Raw genomic sequence first — 21,781 nt, 5'->3', positions numbered from 1 at the left:
ACTGTTTAAAAGGGGAATGTGTGGGAGGGCTGGTTTGCTGAAGGCAACCGTTTGAATAGCTCCTGTTTCATGGTTCGTGTCTTGTTTTGCTCTGTTTTATGTTAATAAATTTGGCAGGCTTAGTTCCAGCCTCTTGCCGTTTGTAAAGGGGTTGTCCCTGCCTTTTCTGCAGGGCCAGTAGTAGGCTGGTACAGAACAATTGTGTAGAAAGGCTCCTGACAATAGTACTATCTTTCTTGGCAAGTGTTTCAGATTTTCTTTTTCTTCCCCAATTGTTAAGGAGAAAAATATTATTTAGAAACTATACTTTACCTCTCTCTAAACTTTAGAGGAGTAAAAGAATGTAACTTTTAAGTTTCTACTTGTAGGATCTCTTCAATATTTTTTATACCCTTGGTTATCAGTTGAGTGCAGTCTTCAGGTAAATTTTAAAACATTTAAAAACTTTTCTAAGCAGACTTAGAAAAAAAGTTGTATGTTTCTTACATCTGATAAGAAGGAATTACTTCCAGATAAAAAGGCTGTTGCTTTCAAGAAATTAATTACCAACCAAATTATATTAAAAACAGGCAACCTCATTAAAAGCGTTGTTAGTCAACTTTTTGCACATCTTCAATTCTAGTAAAATAAATAGATTAAAATCATTTGCATAGATTAAATGTGCCTCAATTAACTATGTATAGAAGTACTTGTATAAAAGTACAAGATATTTAACCTACAAGTACTTACAGAGCACAGCAATTGTCAAAACTCTTCCCCTTCTAAGTAAGAAGAATGCCACTTTTAAGTTTGCCTTGGTAAGAAATACATGTTTAAAATGTTCTTCTTTTACAGTAATTGTTTTGTTTTTTTACTTATAGCCAGATTTGATACGGGTTTAATTAAATTAACTGATCACTAGACTGCATTCAATTCACTAGACTTACTTTAACATTGTAAAGAAACACCCTTGTTATTTGCAACATTACCACAAAGGATCGTTGAAACAAATAATGCAGCTAATCCTTGCAAGTTAAAAGATATTTTTTTGCAGAATGCGAGACAGATGGAGAAAGAAACAGATGCATGCCAAGACGGGCCTGATTTTAAAACGGATTTTTTGTTGAAATTTAATCAGATGTCCCTAGTTCTCACTGTATCAGCTCAGCTAGAAATATAAACCTTCATTACCAGCCAGCCACACACAAGCAGTGCTGTTCTTTTATGGGCAGAAAAAAATACCAGCCAGAAGCAACCTGGCATCACCAGAAAGAACTGATTAGCAACAGATGCACCCTTCAAAACAGCATAATTCCTTCACTGTCTGCACCGTTGGCAAAGATGGTCAAATCCATTTTATACTCAGTTCAAAACTACCAAAACACTTACACAGGAATCACAGGTTAAATTAAGTCTTGCCTCACTATGCACACACGTACTATCTCTCCCCTCCTTCATCATAAGATATGATAAAGGGATAGGATTATATTCCCACATCTAAGCCTCAATTTTAACAAATAGGAATAGAAACACAAAAAGACCCAGTAAAAGAGCAACCAATTTATACAAAACACACTTTGCATGGCAGAGCAGCAAGTGCTCAGGAAGGGAAAGAATACAACTGCTTGTCAGTCACGTCACTTTCCGAGAATACTTTCCCATCTCCTACTACATTCAGGCAAAATCCAAATTTGGCAGACATGGGAAGAGTGATGCTTGTCAGCACTAAATCTAAAAGTACATTTATGATGGAGTTATGTGTCTTCCTAATTATGAGGTGGGAAAAGTGAACAGTGGCATCTCAATATGGGGGGGGGGGGAATCCAGAATCCTTTTAAGAGTAGTGTATTCCAACTAAACATAGGAATTTTTAAAACATGAAGAAACAGAGCAAGGGGAAGAGTAAGGAAGACAGGAAGAAAGTTATGAAAGGCAAAGGAACAGTTAAATCCAGTTAGGTTCAAACTGCATTAAAAGGTAAATCAAAATGCCATCATAATTAATTACATTGTCCAAACTGAGCCATTACATACAGACATCAAATTTCTCAAAGGACTACAAAATACCCTTCACACATTATATACCACATTATACCACACATTATATACTTTCTCATGGTATCAGAACAAAGGGCTGAAGCAGCCTCTCTCATTCAAAGGGTATTTATAGTACAACATGAAGATGCAATGCATATGTTCATCAAAAATACTGCTAGATAGTCCCAGGATAAAAGACTCTTTGAAACTGGGCATTTTGACCTACTCCCAAAGTTGCATTAAAATGATTCAAATCAGCTATCTTTATAGAAAATAATCTTGCTAAATTACACACTGTCCGAAAGTGCCAGCCTTCCAATAAATCACCACCACTGTAGATCTGCTTTGCACACTCATTCCAGGAGAACTGTGCACAATCAAGCCATTTATCAGAAAGCAGCAAGTATTTTCAAACTTTTCTAAGATTTACTTTTTGTCTCCCACTGTGGCTCTCTCTTTCCATTATTAACCCATTTCTACTCTTCTTTGAGACAAGCAAAGCACCCCAGTTTCCCTACCTCCTGATTTTTCCTCTGGAGAAAGAAAAAAAATACCACGCAACCTGAGTAAATTGCTCAGGAGGAAGAGGAAACTGAACAGAGAAAACAAAGCAATTACCCAGTGATAACAGGCTGCAGAAGCGTCAATGTAATTTAAGCACAATCCTCGTGAAATTCAGTAACTTCCAGTTATATGCCACTTCCAAAGATATATCAGCCTTATCTATTTCCAGTCAATCTCAGGATCTCCATCTGACTTAGTATCTCCCTAGAAATAAAGACCACAAGTGGAAATAAATATTTAAAAACATCGGGCTAAAGCTTTCTGGATTTATCTCCAACAATGGGACCCAGCTCAGCCTGGTAAACTCTGATCCTTCTCTTATCCACCACCCCGTCCTGGTTTAGCAAACAAAACGAGGAGCTCCCCCAGCTCGCAGAACAGTCCATCATCCAGGGCTATCCGTAAGGTGATACACATTCAGAATGCATCTGAGAGCAACTGGAAGTCCTTGGTCTAGTGACCTCCTCCAAAGAAGCCGTTTTCAGTACCATCTGTTCGGGGAGCCCTGCTTCCTTTCCCAGGATTAGGTGTAGTGGAATACTTGGGTGGGTAACGGATGAAGAGCCGGTCTTCTTCCTTCTTTATCCAACGTAACAGTTTGGTCAAGACATTGATGGCACCAGCTTTCGTCACCAAAGGATTGAAACAGGTGTATAATTCAAATTTACTTGTAACCTGTGAGAACGGGGAAGAAGAAAAAAAAAAGACAGACCATTCAGGCTGCACAGCTACCACCGGAGAACAAGCGTAAAATCTTAACTGGAGAAGGCAGGGGAAGCCAAAAATTCCAATGAGGAAAGAGAGAACTTTTTGCAAATAAGCAAAAGCATTAAAAATACCCCAGTTCTTTCCCAATTAGCAGATGGAACCTTAGTTCATTATAAAACGTATCCATGATTATGGTTCCTAAAATTTCACATGACCAAATGAGCTCCAGCATTTCCATGAAATGCTTTCGTTTTACAGGATACGGGCTTCACTGAGATGTATAGGATGGAAAATACGTTCAATGTTAAAAAAAAATAAATACTAACGCTTAGTTGTACTGCAGAGCTTTTTGAAAGCATTCAAGCACTGCTAAAATACAAATTTCACTAGACGCCTAAACATAGTGCTATTCCTCAATATTCTGTCAATTAACAAATTGGAATTTATCATTTTAAAGCTTTCACCCTACTGCATGTATAGGTAAGCTTGATGTGGTGGTTAAAGCACCAACACTGGGGTCTAGTCCTGCCTTAAGCACAAAGCCAGCTAGGTCACATAGGGCCAGTCCTTCCCTCCCAGCTACAGGAAGCAGGCCATGGCAAACCACGAATAGGATTGCTTTGCAATTTTGTAAATATTGCAAGTAACATAATTTTATGTACTATAGTTATGCGTTATATATTTTATGTTTAAATAAGAAAATACTGAACAGGTTAACATTTCTCCCTTTTTAAAAAAAAAATTGGAAACAGAATTTTTCTGTCACTGCTTCAAAATACCCAGTATATTTACATCTTCTCCGAAGGGTTCTCCCTTGAAATAATTAAAGCAGTTTCATATTCTTCCTGAAAGTAATGGTTCTCTCTAGCTCAGGGATAGGCAACCTCGGCTCTTTTATGACTCGTGGACTTCAACTCCCAAAATTCCTCAGTCAGCATAGCTGACTGAAGAATTCTGGGAGTTGAAGTCCACGAGTCATAAAAGAGCCGAGGTTGCCTACCCCTGAGCTAGCTGATAGTTATTTTTCCTTCCTGAACCTTCCCTTTCCTTTACCACTAATGGCAAAGTTGAAAACTACTTTAACCTACCACAGTGCACTTTTAAAAAGCAATCTGAGAATCTTTCCCTTCCGCTTCTCCTCCTTCTGCAGCTAATAATTACTTATTTCAGGTTTAGAAAACGGTCTGATGTTACAATTATTAAAACTAATAAGGAGAGATTGATAGCAATTATGATTGGTCCGTGTAGTCAGCCAGATGTTTAGGCTAGATTTGGCATTTTTATCTACCTATCAAGTATTATGGTTGGTGGCTTATTAGCATTTATGGCCAAAAAACCCTCAAATAAAGATTCATAATAGGGAATCAGTAAGGCCAAAAAAACCCAACCCCAAATAAAGATTCATGATAAGGGAACAGGTGAAAGACTGAAGGCGCCATCTCTCCAAATACTCTCCTGAAAGATGTTTGCCCTTTCTAAAGATCTTATGTAATAAGTCATATGAAGAAAACATGGGTTTAGGAACTGTCTAATGCCCTCATCTAATATAGGTCTGGCCCATCCATCTGAAAGTCTACTAGAGAGTTACTTCCTTAGTCAATAAAGTTGTCAGGCCTCACCCAAGCCAATAAAGTCTCCTTTTCAGCTACATGGTAGATGAGACGTAGAGGACGTGAGGTACTGTGGATGCGACTGTGAAGGTAGTGGTAGAGGTCAAAGAGTCGGTGCCGTTCATTCTCACTGCAATATGGCCCTTCCAGTTCTGGACTGTAGTAGATGAGAAATAAGATATTGAGGAAACAGGCAGCGTTCAGTTCACCCTCACAATGGCTTCCACAGAATGGACTCCAGAATTTGTATACCATGAGCTGTTGCTCTACAGATGTAGAACTGACCATTGCTAGATGTGGCAATGCTCAGCCTACTGCTAATCGTTTGCATTTAATGTCGTCAGCTTTTGGAAGCTTGTCAGAATCTTCTGAAGCGACTACAAATCTGGTTCTGAAACAGGCTAAGTTTGCGGTGTGCCCTACTGTTTTATAATATATTGTACTACGGTATATAGGTCAGAAGAGGCTTCCTGGACCTTGGAAGACTCTTAACAGAAGGAACTGCAGAACAAGTTCTCAAAATAAATCACATGGCCCATTCTAATAAGGTAGGGATACCATTCATGCAGTTTTTCCTGAAGCAAATGAAGAGAAGAAAGAGGATTTCTAAAACAACATTATCCCTTTAAGGCACTAAAATACATCAGAGTCAACTTTACTTAACAACTTTTAGATTGTTGTTTATAAATTTTGTCAGCTAATTGAGATCTTATGATGTTCAGCCTTTGATTCCCTTCTTGCAGCCCAGAAGTCCCAAGACAAAATCTCTTTCTACACATAGCTTCCTGGAGAAAAGAAACGTCAGATGACTGCTCCATTTAAAACAAATTGAATAAATGCAGCTTAGCATTTCCCAGAGTTTCCGGCTGCCAGCTATAGAGGGGAAGAGAAAAGGAGCGAGAAGGACAGCTTCAAGGCAGCAAACTTTAAAAGAAAAAAAGATCTAAGGTAGCTTTACCACTGAGCATACATTCCAACTGCAGTAGATGTTTACAGCCAGGAATGACAAAACCCACTGTCAAATTCAGCTTTTTTTTAATATCAGAACATCATCTTCACCTGCACATTTTCAAAACATCTCCACAATTAAGAGGAATATTAACCTGAGATGAGGAAAACTTACAACAAAAAAAATCTCAGGAATTCTTTCTTAGGCAGGTGCAGGCCATTAAAAACACTAGTCATATTTTCAGATTTTACTCCAAACGTGAACCGAATGACACATTAAGACATTTGTGAATATTTAGAAGAAGAATCAAAAGACAGATGAAACTGGCCCCTAAGATGACATCATAGATACCTCCTTGCTTCAGGACATATTTGGTCCTGATCACAGTCGATTTCAACCCTCCAGACTTATTACTGTCAGAATCCATTTATATCACATTCATAAATGTATGTTTAAAACATTATCCCCCCCCATGGATTCTGCCATCTCCCGAGGAAGGAGGAGCGCATGTGGATTCAGCCTGCCTTAGGTTATTTCAAAGACCAAGGGAAATCTTTTGAACTGGGGGAACAAAAGGGAGGGTTAGAGAAGAAGGCATCTGGCCTGTGTCTTCATTTAATTCTGTAAAGGAAGAAGGCAATAACCATAAAGATTCGAAGTTCCTTTTTCCCCACGAAAGGGATGACACGAAGTAAATGATGGGGGGCTGACCAAATGGGGTTGAGGGAAGTGGGGTTGAACCGGGAACCCTTTATAAAGTTTCAATTTGTAAAACAATACTAAGTCCTGTCTTGTATTTCCACAACCAAGTATGTCCTAGTAAAAATTCCTTTTGGACTAGAACTGACTCCAAGAGTTTTTGTTTTCCTAAGACGTGGATTGGAGTGGGTCCTGACAATTACCTGGTAAATTGGGGAAGTTGTCGGTAATTATCCGGTATATCCAGAGGTTTATATATAAAGTGCCGAAGATCTGGCACTCCCACCAGCCCCACACTATAAGATGGGCTCTTTAAGCCACTTGAGAGTGCCTGCAGATAGTTCTGAGTACTCATGCCTTCTTCAATGCGTTTCTTGCAGTCCGAGACAGAATAGAAAGAGTCCTTGTCCGTAGAGAGAAGGATGAGGCAGACAGTACATTCTGAATCCAAATAAGAAATATAAGCATAAAAGTAACAGTCAGGGTTGAAACGTGGCAAACAAATAGGTGTCCAAATTTCCCCAGTTTGGAAGGCAGAAGTTGCCCCAATGAGATTGAGTAACAGGTGTAGGTCAGTAGGTTCTAACCGGCAATCTTCAATGACTGTTTTCTCCTGCACTGTGGTGACCAACTGACTCTGCGCCACCAAAATAGAGAAGACCAGATTAGGGGTGATGGCTTTTTGGAGCAAAGTGCCCAGGGAATCCCGGAGGGAGGCGGGGAGGGGTAGACAGCGTACAGCTCCAAGGAGAAAACAAGGATCTGATTCTACCAGGTTCAGCAAACGGTCAAGGATCTTCTCTGAACCGGTCAGCAAGCGCCGGAGGTCATAGTTCTTTTTCCGTTCAAAGATGCGAGTGATGCTGGCCTGAGTAAGCATGCTGATGATCTGATCGTAGACGTACAAAAGCTCCTGGCGTAGTTGCTGCTCTGACTGTAGGGTGTGCGAAACCGAAACCAGTACCAGGGGGCCCTGCTGCACAAAAACCAGTTTGTGATCATCTATGGTAAAAGAAGGGAGGAAAAAACAGTCACTGCTTCAGTAGATGAAGGGTGGCATTATTATAACAAGAACCAATTTTGGACACTGAACAAATGCAATATTAGCTTTCTTAGAATCCCTGTTTGCCTTTTCAAAAAAAAAAAGTTAAATCGAGGATTTACTGTACAGGATTTGAGCTGATGGAGCAAATCTGGGCAAAGAAGAAGAATCTCAGTATAAATGCCAGGAATTGGGAAAATAGACCACGAAATAAAAAGTGAGCAGAATGCATTTTTGTTATCATAACGATTTGAGGAGTCTGTTTTTGGTCCTGAAATGTATCTTCTACTGAGTAAAACTAGAAACAAATCATAAATGAGATTATATCTAAGAACATTTTAATGACGGTGTGGCAAAGAAATTCAAGGACTGAATGAAGTAACAGTGAAAACTGCTCCTGCTTTGAAGATGCTGGAAGGAACAGGTCTTACAAATAATATTAATATCCTATTTTGATTTATGGTCAATAGTTTGAAGTCAGATAGTTTAATGCAGTTAAGAAAAAGAGGCATATTCCTCTAATTACTCCACTTTTATCAGTACAACCAAGTAATACTAAAAACTGGTGATGGTTATTCTAGAAATGAACTGAAACTGGTTCAGCTCCTAATGATTTTGCAAGTATTGCTTCTTTGATACTATGATACTATTGTCCCATTTTTAAAATTAATATGAAAATCTGGCATCTTGAATCAAGCTTAACAACTTGGCAATATTTGTCACTGCCATTTCCATTCTTTTTTGACTGCCTAACTTTTATCAACAGTCCTGGAATACCCAGGAAATGGTTGCTTAATCCCATCCAAATACTATAGTACTAACTTTTTCAAGATTTGTCTAGATTGGCTATGTGCGACATGGATCATGTATCTTCTAAATGTTTCACTAAGCACTATATTTTCAGGTTATAGTAAAAAACAAAAAATGACTTTTATCAGAAACGAGAATTTTAGTCTGAATAGTGAAATATAATTTAAATTGTATTTAGAATTTTAAATATGAATGTATTGAAATAAATATAAATATATTTATATTTAAATATGAAATTTCCTATCTAAAACTTTACATAAATCTGTTTTAAATTAAATCCATCCAGACGTCAATGCCCATAAATCCCAAGCTAGGTTGGCTGAGAATTCTGGCACCAAATCACATATTAGTTCAGTGCGTGAATCCAGTCCCTTTTCCCTTAATTAGAATTTGGTGACGTCAGCAGTCTTCTAAGCTTTCTGCTGGGAGCGTGAACATGTGGTTGGGAACTTTAAAAGGAAGCATGCATTTGCACCAAGCAGGCACTCGGCTGCACATATCAAAATATTAATAGCATGGCAAAAGTTCCAGAATTAAGATGTGCTCACCGTAAACTACTTTAGAGTTTGGGTTTTTTTCTTTCCTGGATAAAGAGCTGCTCATAAAATCACCTTTCTCTTTGCTCAGCATAATACTACATCATAGTCTGTGGTTTCTACTAAGACAAAAGCCAGAATTTTATCTATTAAACTTAGAACTAAAATCAAATACAAGCTGGAACAACAATTTCTTTTTAAAACAGTGAAAGCATGCTTTTATTCTTCCAGCTATACCCTTATGTATCTATTCTCCGAGTTCAACTACCCATCCCACCTAGAACATCTTATAATAATTTTGTCTTAATACAGGTAGTCCTCGACTTATGACAATTGAGCCCTAAATTTCTGTTGCTAAGTGAGACAGCTGTTAATTGAACTTAGCCCAATTTTACAACCTTTCTTGCCAGAGTAGTTAAGCGAATCACTGCCGTTAAGTTGGTAACATGGTTACCAAGTGAATTGGGCTCCCCCGTTGACTTTTTTAACAGAAGGTCGCAAAAAGCGATCACATGACCTCGGGACACTGCAATTGTCACAAATATGAACCAGTGGAAAAGCATCCGAATTTGGATCATGTGAGCATGGGAATGCTACAACAGTCCTAAGTGTGAAAAATGGTCATAAGTCACTTTTTTCAGTCCTGTTGTAACTTTGGTCACTAAATGAAAGGTTGTAAGTCGAGGATTACTTGTAATTAGCAATGGAGAAAATACAGTAACATATTGCAGGTTCTTCTGGCATGCGGATTTTTAAAAAGTTTACTTAAAAAACCTGTAGCAAAAAGGAGTACATTCTGTTTTCCATATTATATATTCAGGAAGGCTGGATATAGCCAGCAGCTGTTTCATGCAGGCCCAGGTTGGCCACACCTCTTTAGCAGTGGGAGGAAGAATAGCAGTAGCACTTAGACTTATATACCCCTTCACAGTGCTTTATGGCCCTCTCTAAGCGGTTTACAGAGTCAGCACATTGCCCCCAACAATCTGGGTCCTCATTTTACCGACCTCAGAAGGATGGAAGGCTGAGTCAACCTTGAGCCGTTGAGAATCGAACTGTTGGCAGTGGGGAGAATACTGCATCCTAACCACTGCGCCATCACAGCTCTGGTGAAAGTCAGCTGGGGAAACAGGGACAGAGGAGTGCAGGGGCAGCAAAGCACAAGGCAGCCAAAAAAGGTGAACTTGAAGGGGGAGATAGCGAGGCAGGAGGGGAAAGTTCAAGTGGAGATGGTTAACACAGAGCAGGAAAAGCGTGAGGTCCTCGCTTAACAACAGCACAGTCTTTTAAGAAAGACTCTAACTTGGAGGAATGGCAGCGTGGTATCAATAAATTTGTGTGGGCAGGGAAAAAGCCACGAGTTAAACTTAAGATTATGCAGGATACTCGTGAGAGAGGTGGCCTTAAAATGCCTAATTTTAAATTATATTATGAAGCTGCTGCACTAGTAGGAATAAGTGATTGGATTAATTTGACACAATCGAGGTTATTAAATCTTGAGGGCCATGATCTGTTGTTTGGCTGGCATGCATATTTGTTGTATGATAAGAAGGTAGATACTGTGTTTAGGATGCATATTTTAAGACAGGCATTGCTGAGAGTTTGGAAGAAGTATAGACATAAGTTAAGCAGCAAGATACCATTGTGGGCAATCCCAAAACACGCAATAGAAAATATACATGCTGGTTTCAAACATGATGAGACTACTTACAAGGAAATTTTAAGTTTGGAAAGGAATATTTGGTGCTTGAAATCATATAGTTTCTTGCGAGAAGAGAAGGTTGTTCAGACTTGGTTTCAATATATTCAGTTACAGGCCAGGTGGAAAGAAGACCAAAAAAATGGATTTGCAACGACTGATGAAAATTTGATAAAGCAAATTAGAAATCAAGGACCAGCACATATTAAACGGATATATCTTGCATTGATAGAGATCGATTCAGAAACAGAGCTTGTTAAGGATTGTATGATAAAATGGGCCCAAAACATTCAGGAAGTTATTACAATGGACACGTGGGAAAAGATCTGGGTGAGGAATGTAAAATTCACTCAAGCTCAAAGTTTAAGAGAGAACTTTTACAAAATGTTTTATAGATGGCATCTAGATCCTAAAAAGCTTGCAAGTATGTATCCGAATTATCAGCCTAAATGTTGGAGGTGTGGTGATGAAGAGGCAACATATTTTCATATATGGTGGACATGTAAAAAGGTCAAGGCTTTTTGGATAAAAGTCTGGTGGAATATGCAGAAGATTTTTAAACGGAGGATAAAGTTTTGTCCGCAATTTTTTTTGTTGGGAATAATTGTTGACGCTACAGTTGTGGACTCTAAGTTGATGCTGAATTTAGTTACGGCAGCAAGACTTTTGATAGGTCAATATTGGAAGAAAGAGGAACTGCCGACTATACAAGAGTGGATTTTAAAGGTTTCCGACTTGGCAGAGATGGCGAAGATTTCGGCCTATTTGAAAGATTACTCGCAAGAACATTATATTATGGAATGGAGAAAATGGATTGAGTTTATCCAGAATAAGTATAGGGTCAAGAAGTTTTATCTAGCATTTGAATAAGTCTTCTTTCGTTTTCTTTTTTCTTTTTTTATTTTGTCTTCTATATATATTTAATAATGCTAAGTTTTGTTTGATCCTATATAAGTTAGAGAGTGATGGATTTTAGAATTTATAGTTGTTAGTATATGGTTGTTTATGATTGCCTTTTTATATATATATACCTTGTATTTAGCTCTGGGAAGTCCGGGGGGGGGAGGGGGGTTAGGGGGAGGTGGGGGGGGAGGAGGGAGGGGGGGAGGGGGGGGAAGGGGGGAGGTAGGGAGGGGAGGTAGGGAGGGGGAAGGGGGTTTTTTAAAGGAAAACTGTATTTTTAAAACTTTTCAATAAAAAAAAAAAAAAAAAAAAAACAACAGCACAGTCTTGGCCTAATGAGTCCAACTGGCAATATTAGAACTGCCATCACTAAGTGGTGTAGTCACGTGATGCTTCACCTAATGACTACTTTGCTTAGTGTCAGAAATGCTGGTCCCAATGAGGGTTGTTAAGCCAGGACTACCTGTATATCAATTCATACTTTGCCTTTTGTTCCTTGAATTTCTCTTCCTTGACTTTTTGAGAAGTTCATCAGTGTACCAAAACTGAGGTTTCCTTGGTCTTCCTCCTGGCCCCTTCACTCTTCCTTTATAGATTTGTTTTGCAATATGATCCTCGTTCGTTCAACTTTTCAGCATAAACTATCAAATGTCATGCTTTTAGACTTACATTCCTTTCTTTGGCATTTATTCACACAAACCTATTTAAACCACATTTTCTAAACAAATGCCTTTTTCCAAGCAATCACCATTCTCATTTATTCCTGAGTCTTCAAATGGCCCAGGGACTTTTTCTATGGTCTTTTATCTTCCCATCTACTTGCCTGTCACTTAAAAATAATTTTTCCTGCCTCACATTTATTCAGAATGTTGCAGTATTTTTCCTAAAAACTCATTTGTGGTTGACCCAACTTATATTAGCCAATACACTGTTGTCCCTTTTATTCATAATTTAACTCTACACTTTCAATTCTGTACATGAATTCATCACCTCTGCTCTACAAAATTAGATCACCTTCGTTCAGATCTATGTCCACCTTCCCCTTTATAATTTCCCAAACACACATCATAAGTATTTCTTCCTTTCCCTTTCATTTCAATTGTTGATTCATGCCCTTTAAGATTTACTTACGAGTTTTTAAATTTCATCAATGGAGGCTTTTTAAACAACATTTTTAGTAAGACAGGAAAAATATCAACCAGATTACCAGCTGTAACTATACCCACATTATTCTGCTAACATTTAAAGACTGGCCAGGTTTGAACAGATTTTGGCCAGTATACTAGAAACCCAACCAAAACTCAGTTTTACATCAAGCAACCCATTATATTCTATGCACAATAAGATTTTTAATTTAGAAATTATGAGTTGGCATGCATTTCACCACCTACAATACAGGATACATATACCATAGTATAATGACAATCTCAAGATATTAAGTAGCAAGGGAAATACAACTGTTTTGGGGGAAATGGTTAGACCAGCCTACTTGCAAAGGGTCTCAGACATTTTAATAAACAATACTTATCAAAATGGGTACAAACATGCCAACTGATCCATAATCCAGTGCTTACATTATGTGTGTGGCCCTTAATGAATTTTAAGCACTGCAATCCCAAGCTTTTCTTATTTTAGATAAATCATAGGCATATACAACTTCCTAATAAATTTATTAAGAGCATTAGTCCTTTTAAAAAATTTTCCATACCAGAATAAATGGAGCGAATAGAGTTATCCCCACTTTGGATGAATGACACCAGTGCCATCATGACACCCATGGTGGAACTAAGGGCTTCTTCATTGCCATAACGTGAATAAATGGGTTTCCCAGCCTCACTTAAAATGAAGACATGTTTCCTGTGTGCCCGCCAACTCTCTGCAGTCACATCTTCATCTCGGTATGTAGCCAGGCGTGACTGTGTCACTGCCTCCTGTTCTCCTGATGGTCCATCTCCTATCACCATTTGTCGGTGAAACTCATTCGAATCTTCCCAAGTGTTGTCAGTTGAGGTTGAATCAGACACATCTTTGTCACTCAGTTCCTCTGGGGCTTCTCTCAGCATCTCCTGCCCATTCACTTTGTCAATTACCATACTCATGGGTCCATTATTTGGGGCATCAGGAACTTCTTCCTGCTTTTCTGAGACAGGACAGGACTCATCCCCATCTGGAAAAGCATATTGAGAAATCACAGGAAAAAAAAATCCAGAAGTAATCTTTGTCCCCTCCCAACCGCATTCCATAAGCTGAGTCAATAACTGGAGATTCCAATTTATTGGGCAGATTATAAAACTATATCAATGAATAAAGTCTTCACAACAAATTCAGTAAGCTCCCCACAACATATGTATCTCTCCCACTGTCATAAATCAAATGGTCAAGTCTCTTATTTTTTCATAATGACTGAATTAATTCCCAGAAAACGGGATACTTAACAGTGGGTGGGATTTAATTGCTGCAAGTGGCTAGGGCTAACCCGTATATAAGAGAAAATGTTTGGGGAGTGTGCTTTTTTGCTTACAGTATAATTTTTATGTAGTTCTCTCCTGAAAATGGTAGAAAATTATACTATCAGTTTTTGGCAAACATGGTTAGGATAAGTAGGCGCCAACGCCTGTTTTGTTTCCATTTGTGTGTTAAATGAATGCAGGGTTCATATATCATGCTAAATCAATATTTGTTTTAGCCACAAGTTGTTGAATTTCTTATAAATGCTACATTAATACATACCACTAAGATATGGCTGGCTTCGTACAACATACTAAGCCAAAAGCCCAGTTCTTCCCCCCACATTATACTTTAGTAAGGTGTGTGAACTTAAGTACTATAATAATTTAAAATATTTTATGGATTATTTTGTGTGAAAAGTCCATTGTGGCTTGGTCAATAAACCATACTTAACATATCATGTGAATACAGTGCTTGCTATTTTTTTTCTGAATTGTTCTTCCAAGCCCACTTTTTTCCCCCATTAGTCCTAGTGCTTTTGAAAATAAAAGGTAACATATCTGCAAATGTGTGGATTCACATACAATTCTTATTTTTGCTTTTCCCTTTGTTGTGCGGAAGTTTAAACTGCACATTTTTGGAGCAAGGATGTATCACTTTCCGCTTACAGCCCTTGGAACAGTACCAAATACATTGGTTGAACCAAACTCAGTTCAAGCAATGATCACATCAAACTAGCCAGCTGGATCCAAATAGTGACTATAAAGTGAAAAGAATCCAGCGTCGGAGTGAAAAGCTCATGATAGCCAATCAGAAGGTTTGGAATAGAAGAAACACACCGTATCAAGGTTAGGCCAGGGAGGGTATAATCGTATGTAGTGGGTGCACCGACAAAATAGTTGCCCCGGAAAATCTGCCTGTACACAAAATGCTTGCCAGAAATTATTCACTTCCCAGGAATTAATCTACTTCAGACAAGATGCTCTCCATTAAACCGTAGAGACTTAAAAGGCAGTTACTGTAAATAAATGTTGTGAGAAGCTGACGTAGCTTTCAGCAAGTGGTTTCCTATTTATTTTTTTAGCGAAATGAATCTAAGTGAGACAAGCAGAGAGCCTGGTGGTCCTCAAAGGGGGTGTATTTGAGCACTACACTTTCTGCCCCGCTCTGTAGCTCCAAACCAGATAGCTCAAAGTACTCACTTCTGTCTGTAGGATCCAGCCCACATTTCTGCCCAGGGAACTCCATTTCCTCTTCACAAGGTAAGCCAGGTTCTTTGTTCTCCATCTCTACATCTCAAATAACAACTGCAAAGACAAAAGGCAAACATGAGGAAATTCTGAGTAGCAAACAGGATGCAGGTGCTCTGGTGCCTCCTTACCAGGCCCAACCCATTTCTCAAATTAGGAACAGAGCAACAAGTACCACCTCCCAAGCGTCCTGTGCCCTCCAACTTAATAAGAAACAGTGTGCAACTCTTCAAGTCGGAATGAACCAACCCAGATTGAGGGAAAGGGCACAGCCACTTCCAGGCTTTTTGCAAAACTCAATCTGTGATATGTGCCTGTTGTCCCAGCTATAATCTCAATCACATGCCCAAGCAGGGGTTGTCTCAAAGAGACAGCAGGAAATGCCATGTGGCCACTAATCACTACAAGCAAGTTTCTGGAGCTGCATTCCTGGGGGAGGCTGCATCTCCTTAGCAATCTTCTTTGTTTCTGTCATGGCTATAATTGATAAAATTCAACCTAACTCTAAACTTTCTTTACAGAAGACAGTCCTCAGCCTGAAAAGCTATTTGCTGGAATCCTGGTTTAGAGATAAAGCACCCTTAAAAAGAAGCAAAGGCCTTGAAATTGGCCATTAATAATTTGTACAAGGACAGGGGGCTGAAGGGGCTAGACACAAAGGCATTCACAGGTTAGCTTTCCCCATATTAATGGCATGTTATTTACATAATTATTTCAAATAAGGAAAAAAAACATGACATCAATAAGCACTGAGATATAAACAATGTGTAATAAAGTCCAAAACAAATAAAAAACAAAGCCAGTATAGAAGCAAATAGCAAATACATTATTTGAGGGTCGATATGGGACGTGGTGGCTCAGTGGGTTAGGACGCTGAGCTTGTCGATCAGAAGGTCGGCAGTTTGGCGGGTCGAATCCCAAGTGCCACGTAACAGAGTGAGCGCCTGTTACTCGTCCCAGCTTCTGCCAACCTAGCAGTTCGAAAGCACGTAAAAATGCAAGTAGAAAAATAGGGACCACTACGGTGGGAAGGTAACAGCGTTCCATGCGCCTTTGGCGTCTAGTCATGCCGGCCACATGACCACGGAGATGTCCTCGGACAAGCGCTGGCTCTTCGGCTTTGAAACGGAGATTAGCACCGGCCCCTAGAGTCGGAAACGACTAGCACATATGTGCGGGGGAACCTTTACCTTTACCTTATACAAATACATTTTGTAATCTTAGAGAGATGAAATCTTAAATACCCATTTTTCTGTAAAAACAATTTTACAGGTGGAGATACATCTAATTCTAAGTTTTCATCCAAGCGTATAAATTCACTCAATTTTTACATGTACATATGTCCAGATTTTCTTTGGGGACAAATATGTTCTCTCTCTTTTGGCCCTCTACTGGATAGACTGTGTTCACACAAGGTATTTATTATTAGTGTCCTCAATTAATCTTATTAAAGGTAAAGGTAAAGGTTCCCCCGCACATGCGTGCTAGTCGGGTCCGACTCTAGGGGCCGGTGCTCATCTCCGTTTCAAAGCTGAAGAGCCAGTGCTTGTCCGAGGACGTCTCCGTGGTCATGTGGCCGGCATGACTAGACGCCAAAGGCGCACGGAACGCTGTTACCTTCCCACCGTAGTGGTCCCTATTTTTCTACTTGCATTTTTACGTGCTTTCGAACTGCTAGGTTGGCAGAAGCTGGGACGAGTAACAGGCGCTCAACTCTGTTACGCGGCACTCGGGATTCGACCCGCCAAACTGGCGACCTTCTGATCGACAAGCTCAGCGTCCTAACCTACTGAGCCACCGCGTCCCTCCTAATCTGATTAGGAGTGCATAAACTATAAACTAATTTCACTGACTAGGTTTACACAATATGTTGGACTATAATGTACTTGGCTGGTTTGTCATCCAATGTCAAATGAATAATGAACAAAAATTGGCTGTACTCATACTTAGGAGAAAGATCTGAAGACATTTCTACATTTTTTGCTGTTCTATTTTGGTCTAAAGAGAACAGAAATAACCTGGAAATAAGCAGATACCAACATGGATATATCTTTTTTATTTTAAATTGTTATAGAAGACATTTTAGTAAGTGCAAGTTATCATGTAAAGAACAACTAAAAACGAACCTGCCAGCTATGAAGAATTTTTGTTTTTCTAATCAAAATGTCCCATATACTATAAAAATAAACCTTTATTGTCAAAGTACAACATGTGTACATTGAGATTAGCTGAGCCTCCCCCCCCCTGCTCTCTCCCTCCAACACACAGTGACAACAAACCCTCCATCCTACCACACCATGTGAACCAACTACACCACACACCGGCCTCCCAAGTCCCGGTTGAGAAACAAAGACAAGTATAGATATAGACTGAAATCAGATTTAACACACATGGAATTAAGATATTTTGTTAACCATGAGTTAAAAATCATAGTGAATAAACTACACTGGAATCGATTCTCACATAACAGAAAGACAAAAAAACCTTACCTGTAAACCATAGCTATGGATGAACATAGCATAAGCCAAAACCAAGCAAACCACATTATGACTTAGTACAGCATGTGAACCTAGCCTATGTAGCTAAAAAACTCTTTGTCTCAAAAGACTAAGACCAGGGGCCATTCAGCAAAGCTGGCTCAAAAAGAGATTTACAGACAAAGCTTCTTACAAAGCACATAAACTGTAGAGTGCATATCACAAGACATGATGGTGGCCAATAACGTGGATGGCATTAAAGGTACTAAATAAGTGCACAAAGGTCAAGTACGTTGAAAATTATTAGTCTGGAGACCCAACTTAGCTTCTCAGCTGGGGACATCATGCCCCTAAATATCAATTTCAAAAGAAAGAAGAAGCACATGTCTCCATCTCTTATCCGAAACCTGAGGTTTCCCCCCCAAAAAACTAAGTAAAACATACAATTGAAGATTTAGACAAGAAACAAGATTACCCACTAAATCAGTACAGTATAGCATTTGGTTTCCTATTGTGAACAATCTGCCATTTCAGCTGCTGTTAAACTGAGAAGTTCCTCTTCTGAAAGTATCATTCTCAAATTTACATCAGGCTTGTAAAGAAGAAATATCTTCAAATTATAGTGCAAGAATTTTTTTTACTAACTGGAAACAGAGATGGAGAAGAAAAAATGTACCTTTTTGCTTCCTAGATCATTAAGCCACTACCACAGCTAAACATGGGCAATTGGTAAAAAACATGTCAATAACTTTTGTTAACTGATTTGCAAAGCTACTGCCTGAATTTCTAGCTTGTAGACAATCTGTATGCCATCACAAATAGTGAAGCCAACACAATACCTAAATAGAGGATTTAAAATTGCTGCATTCAAAACATTCTAGGTCTCCTTCAAGGAATTATGTTCAACTCTCTCAGTCTTCCAGATTTATTTTATTTTTACTTTTTTGGGGGGGCACACGGCAATTAATCATGAATAGCAATTTCCATCAGACATTTTTTTTTAATCCCATTTATATCCCGCCCTTCTCCGAAGACTCAGGGCGGTTTACAATTTTAAGCACAAACCAATGTGCTTAGCAATAGCCTTCATTCTATGTATATGCCTGCTTATTTAGGGCTTTCGCCCCCCCCCCCCAAGCGGCATTATTACAAAGTCAGCTTATTGCCCCCAACAATCTGGGTCCTCATTTTACCTACCTCGGAAGGATGGAAGGCTGAGTCAACCTTGAGTCTGGTGGGATGCGAACCTGCACTAATTGCAGGCAGCTGGTGTTACTTAAGGAGGCATTATCCTTAAGTTAATATAGTTAACCGTTGCCAGAAACACGGTAAACCCATACATATACAAATTAAAATCAATAAAATCAGCAAAAATTCTCCAAATTTTTGAAGGATCTCATGCAAGAACCCTGAAACACTAAACTAAAATAATAATAAACAAATTAAATCATGTTTAATGATGAGAGTTGGGTTCCATAGGAGACATGGTGTCATGCTACCAATCCTAGAAAAAAACTCTACCCAAATGATGCCATAACACCATCCCTGTCCCAAAGCTGGCATCTTTGAGACTTCCGGAAAAATGGAAAACAGCCTTGCTCTCAAATTCCATACAGTATACTGCTATCTTCACCCTCAAAGGCTGGTTAGAACTAGTTATGCAGTGCTGGTTAATATTGTTTAAAGTTCAGTTATCATACTGATGACACAAGTACAGCAGTATGGAATAAAGCATTACTGTACTACATAGTTAAACAAATATGAGAAGAGTATTTACATATTTCAAGTAGCATCCGCCCATCTGAAGCATTAACATGAAGGCAGTATTTTCCAGAAAGTAAGAATCTCTTTCACAAACACGCTATAGTATCAGATGCAATGAGGTTACTGACAGCCAAATAAAAAAACAATCTCCTATAGGATTGCTTACCAAATCAGCTTGTCTCAAACAAACAAACAAATAAATCTGAGTTCACCCCAGGATAATTCAGGAATTGGACAATCTCTTTAACAGACACCTTTGTAAGCCAAGCAGCCTGAAAAGAAGGTGGTAACCATTTATTAATTTCAAGTAGAAGATGCTAGGTGTTTCAGATCAAAGGAATGGAGACGTAAACTTTTCACTAATTTCTCAAGCAATTCCTACCAACACTACCTGAGAGAGTTGGAAGATATTACATGTATCTATGGCCAAGTCAGAACCTCTCTTTATCTCTGTACACAAGCCTACATCTATTTGCAAGGACATCACCATCCAGTATTAGACAGACGTCAAGCCATTTAAGTAGTTCAGAAAGGACAGCACTTACATTTTCAGAATGCAACCCCAGGTTGGCAGGTTCAACAATTTCAGAATAACTCAGTCCCACAAGTTTCCCTTTCACAAAAAGACTTGCAAACCCCTTTATCCCCCACTAAGTGTCCTCCTCTACTATAAGTGAGTGATCCAAGGAAACAAATTGGCAGAAAGGGTCAAGATTGCTAAACTGGAGCTTGTTTCGTTTTCTTAAGATTGTGTACAACTAATGGATAATTCTATAGGTGTTGCTGCTTCTAAAAGATTTTTCATTCGAAGGAGTCAGATGTATGTAGCCCTTTGTGTTTCCATGAAAACGATTTCCTATCATACCATTGGCACGTTTGCTGTGCTTTTGGGCTAAACCGCTGCAATTCTCCGGCGCCATGGGGGCTTTGCCACACTCCTTAAAGAGTGTGAATCCTTAGAAATTCAACAAACGCAGAAATCTATTAGCTTAACTTTGGAGGCCGACAAAGATTAGCTCTATGAGCAGCGATTAGTTTCACGGTGAAACCAGAAGCTCCAAGCAGCACCCTTGAGGACACGAAGAGCAGGCCAATCAATACCTTTTCCCCAACTTCCTTGGGATCTTTCCCGGCACATCTGGCCGGATGTTTCGGAAAACAGGATGCTGAACCAGATGCGCTGTTAGAACTGGTCCTGCAAGGTCAGCCTTACGCCTGAACCCTTCTCGGGAGCCTTCGGTTCAACCCAAGACAAGACCTGAGGCCATCCGATTCGGAAAGAAGGAAAACCCCGCAGGCTCGCTGCCGGCAGCCCCACCCACTAACCCTGCGAGAGAAGGGAGAGCCGAAAAGAGATCCCGCGCTCCAGCTCAGTTCCAAAACCAGCGGCTTTATTTCTCACCATAGACCCGGGATCTGCTCGCCTCCCCATCGCAGAAACAGATCCCCAGCACTTCCTGATTCGGAATGGCAGAAGGCGGGGAAAGCAGAGACATTGACGGCTACCTCCACTAATCACATAACGCATGGAGAGGAGGAGGCGTGGCTTGCCGAAGTCCAAACGCGAATCGTAGGCCGCACAGTCAGAGCGTAACGGAGCAGACCAATGGAATCCTCGCTTGACAAAGCGCGTCAATGAAAAAGGGGGGGGGGGCGGAGGGAAACAGTGAGAAGCCGGAGAGAGAGCGACAGGGAAACTGGCTAATCAAAATGGGAAGATGAAAGGAGAGGCGGGGCAATCCTGCCTTAAGACCGAATCAGTCATTGAATCATAATATGCTGGGTGAGAGGAGAGGGGCCGGATCACGTCAGAACTTCAGCCAGTTGCGATGGTCACATTTTCCTCTCCTACCAATCAGAGAGAAGACGGTACTTTGGCAAACGAAGCGAGGCCGGCGAAGTTGCTGCAAGCTGTCATTGTTTGCGGAGTGCTGGGGAATGACGTCAGCTTGTATGCTTTGGCACCTCTTGCTCATTTGGTAGGAAAAATACTGGCGCTTGATTATTTAGCAGTGGCTGCTGTCATTGTCCTATGGAGCAAAGTCCTTTTGCACTGCGGTACGATGCTACAGTCATCACAAACTCAGACTCGGGCATCCTAAGAATTGATTCTCTGGGTCGTTTCTTGTAAAGCTGGTAACGACCAAAATACAAAAATACAAAACCGAACGTTTAAGGAAAAAAAGACAGGCATTAGCATTTCATGCCGCTTTCGTTAGCTTCTTCTTCTGGTTCCTGTTTTGATTTCATCTCCGTGCAAACGCATATTCCTCCCTGCTTTGACATTTAGTGTTTGCAACCAGATAA

The 21,781-nt window shown here is 39.7% G+C and overlaps 2 protein-coding genes across 5 annotated transcripts in view; both read right to left on the bottom strand.

Annotated features, from left to right (window-relative positions):
• The window catches only part of LOC308662548 (synaptonemal complex central element protein 1-like), a 48,237-nt gene extending 45,533 nt beyond the window's left edge, over positions 1–2,704 (bottom strand). Inside the window, exon 1 of the mRNA XM_081318485.1 lies at positions 2,634–2,704. The gene's annotated coding sequence lies outside the window, so the exon portion shown is untranslated. The remainder of the gene's footprint in view (positions 1–2,633) is intronic.
• Positions 2,705–3,025: 321 nt separating this feature from the next.
• Positions 3,026–20,924, bottom strand: MON1B (MON1 homolog B, secretory trafficking associated). Of its 4 annotated transcripts, none has more exons than XM_081318481.1 (6): positions 20,877–20,924; positions 15,186–15,290; positions 13,244–13,702; positions 6,749–7,547; positions 4,907–5,054; positions 3,026–3,254 (listed from the first exon to the last, which is right to left on the bottom strand). In XM_081318481.1, exons 2-6 carry the CDS (start codon positions 15,268–15,270, stop codon positions 3,033–3,035), a joined length of 1,713 nt encoding a protein of 570 aa, XP_081174607.1. In that variant the 5' UTR covers positions 15,271–15,290; positions 20,877–20,924; the 3' UTR covers positions 3,026–3,032. The 4 variants fall into 4 exon arrangements, with proteins under 4 accessions (XP_081174607.1, XP_081174608.1, XP_081174609.1 ...); XM_081318482.1 differs by lacking the exon at positions 20,877–20,924 and adding an exon at positions 20,576–20,784; XM_081318483.1 differs by lacking the exons at positions 15,186–15,290; positions 20,877–20,924 and adding an exon at positions 8,946–9,055 and having other exon boundaries at positions 13,244–13,346.
• Positions 20,925–21,781: the final 857 nt, after the last annotated feature.

This window comes from Vipera berus (assembly GCF_964194415.1).
Source record: "Vipera berus genome assembly, chromosome: 2".
Taxonomy (NCBI): domain Eukaryota; kingdom Metazoa; phylum Chordata; class Lepidosauria; order Squamata; family Viperidae; genus Vipera; species Vipera berus.
Note: the sequence above shows the minus strand (reverse complement) of the source record. Positions and strands in the feature narration are given on the sequence as shown.

What these genes read in the sequence shown, in the direction of transcription:
- MON1B (XM_081318481.1), bottom strand. Translation starts at nt 15,270, where the DNA reads ATGGAGAACAAAGAACCTGGCTTACCTTGTGAAGAGGAAATGGAGTTC. An exon ending in CAACTTCCCCAATTTACCAG is followed by an intron (nt 5,055 to 6,748) that starts GTAATTGTCAGG and finishes CATCTACTACAG; the next exon opens with TCCAGAACTGGAAGGGCCAT. An exon ending in AGGAGACTTTATTGGCTTGG is followed by an intron (nt 3,255 to 4,906) that starts GTGAGGCCTGAC and finishes CCGTTCTCACAG; the next exon opens with GTTACAAGTAAATTTGAATT.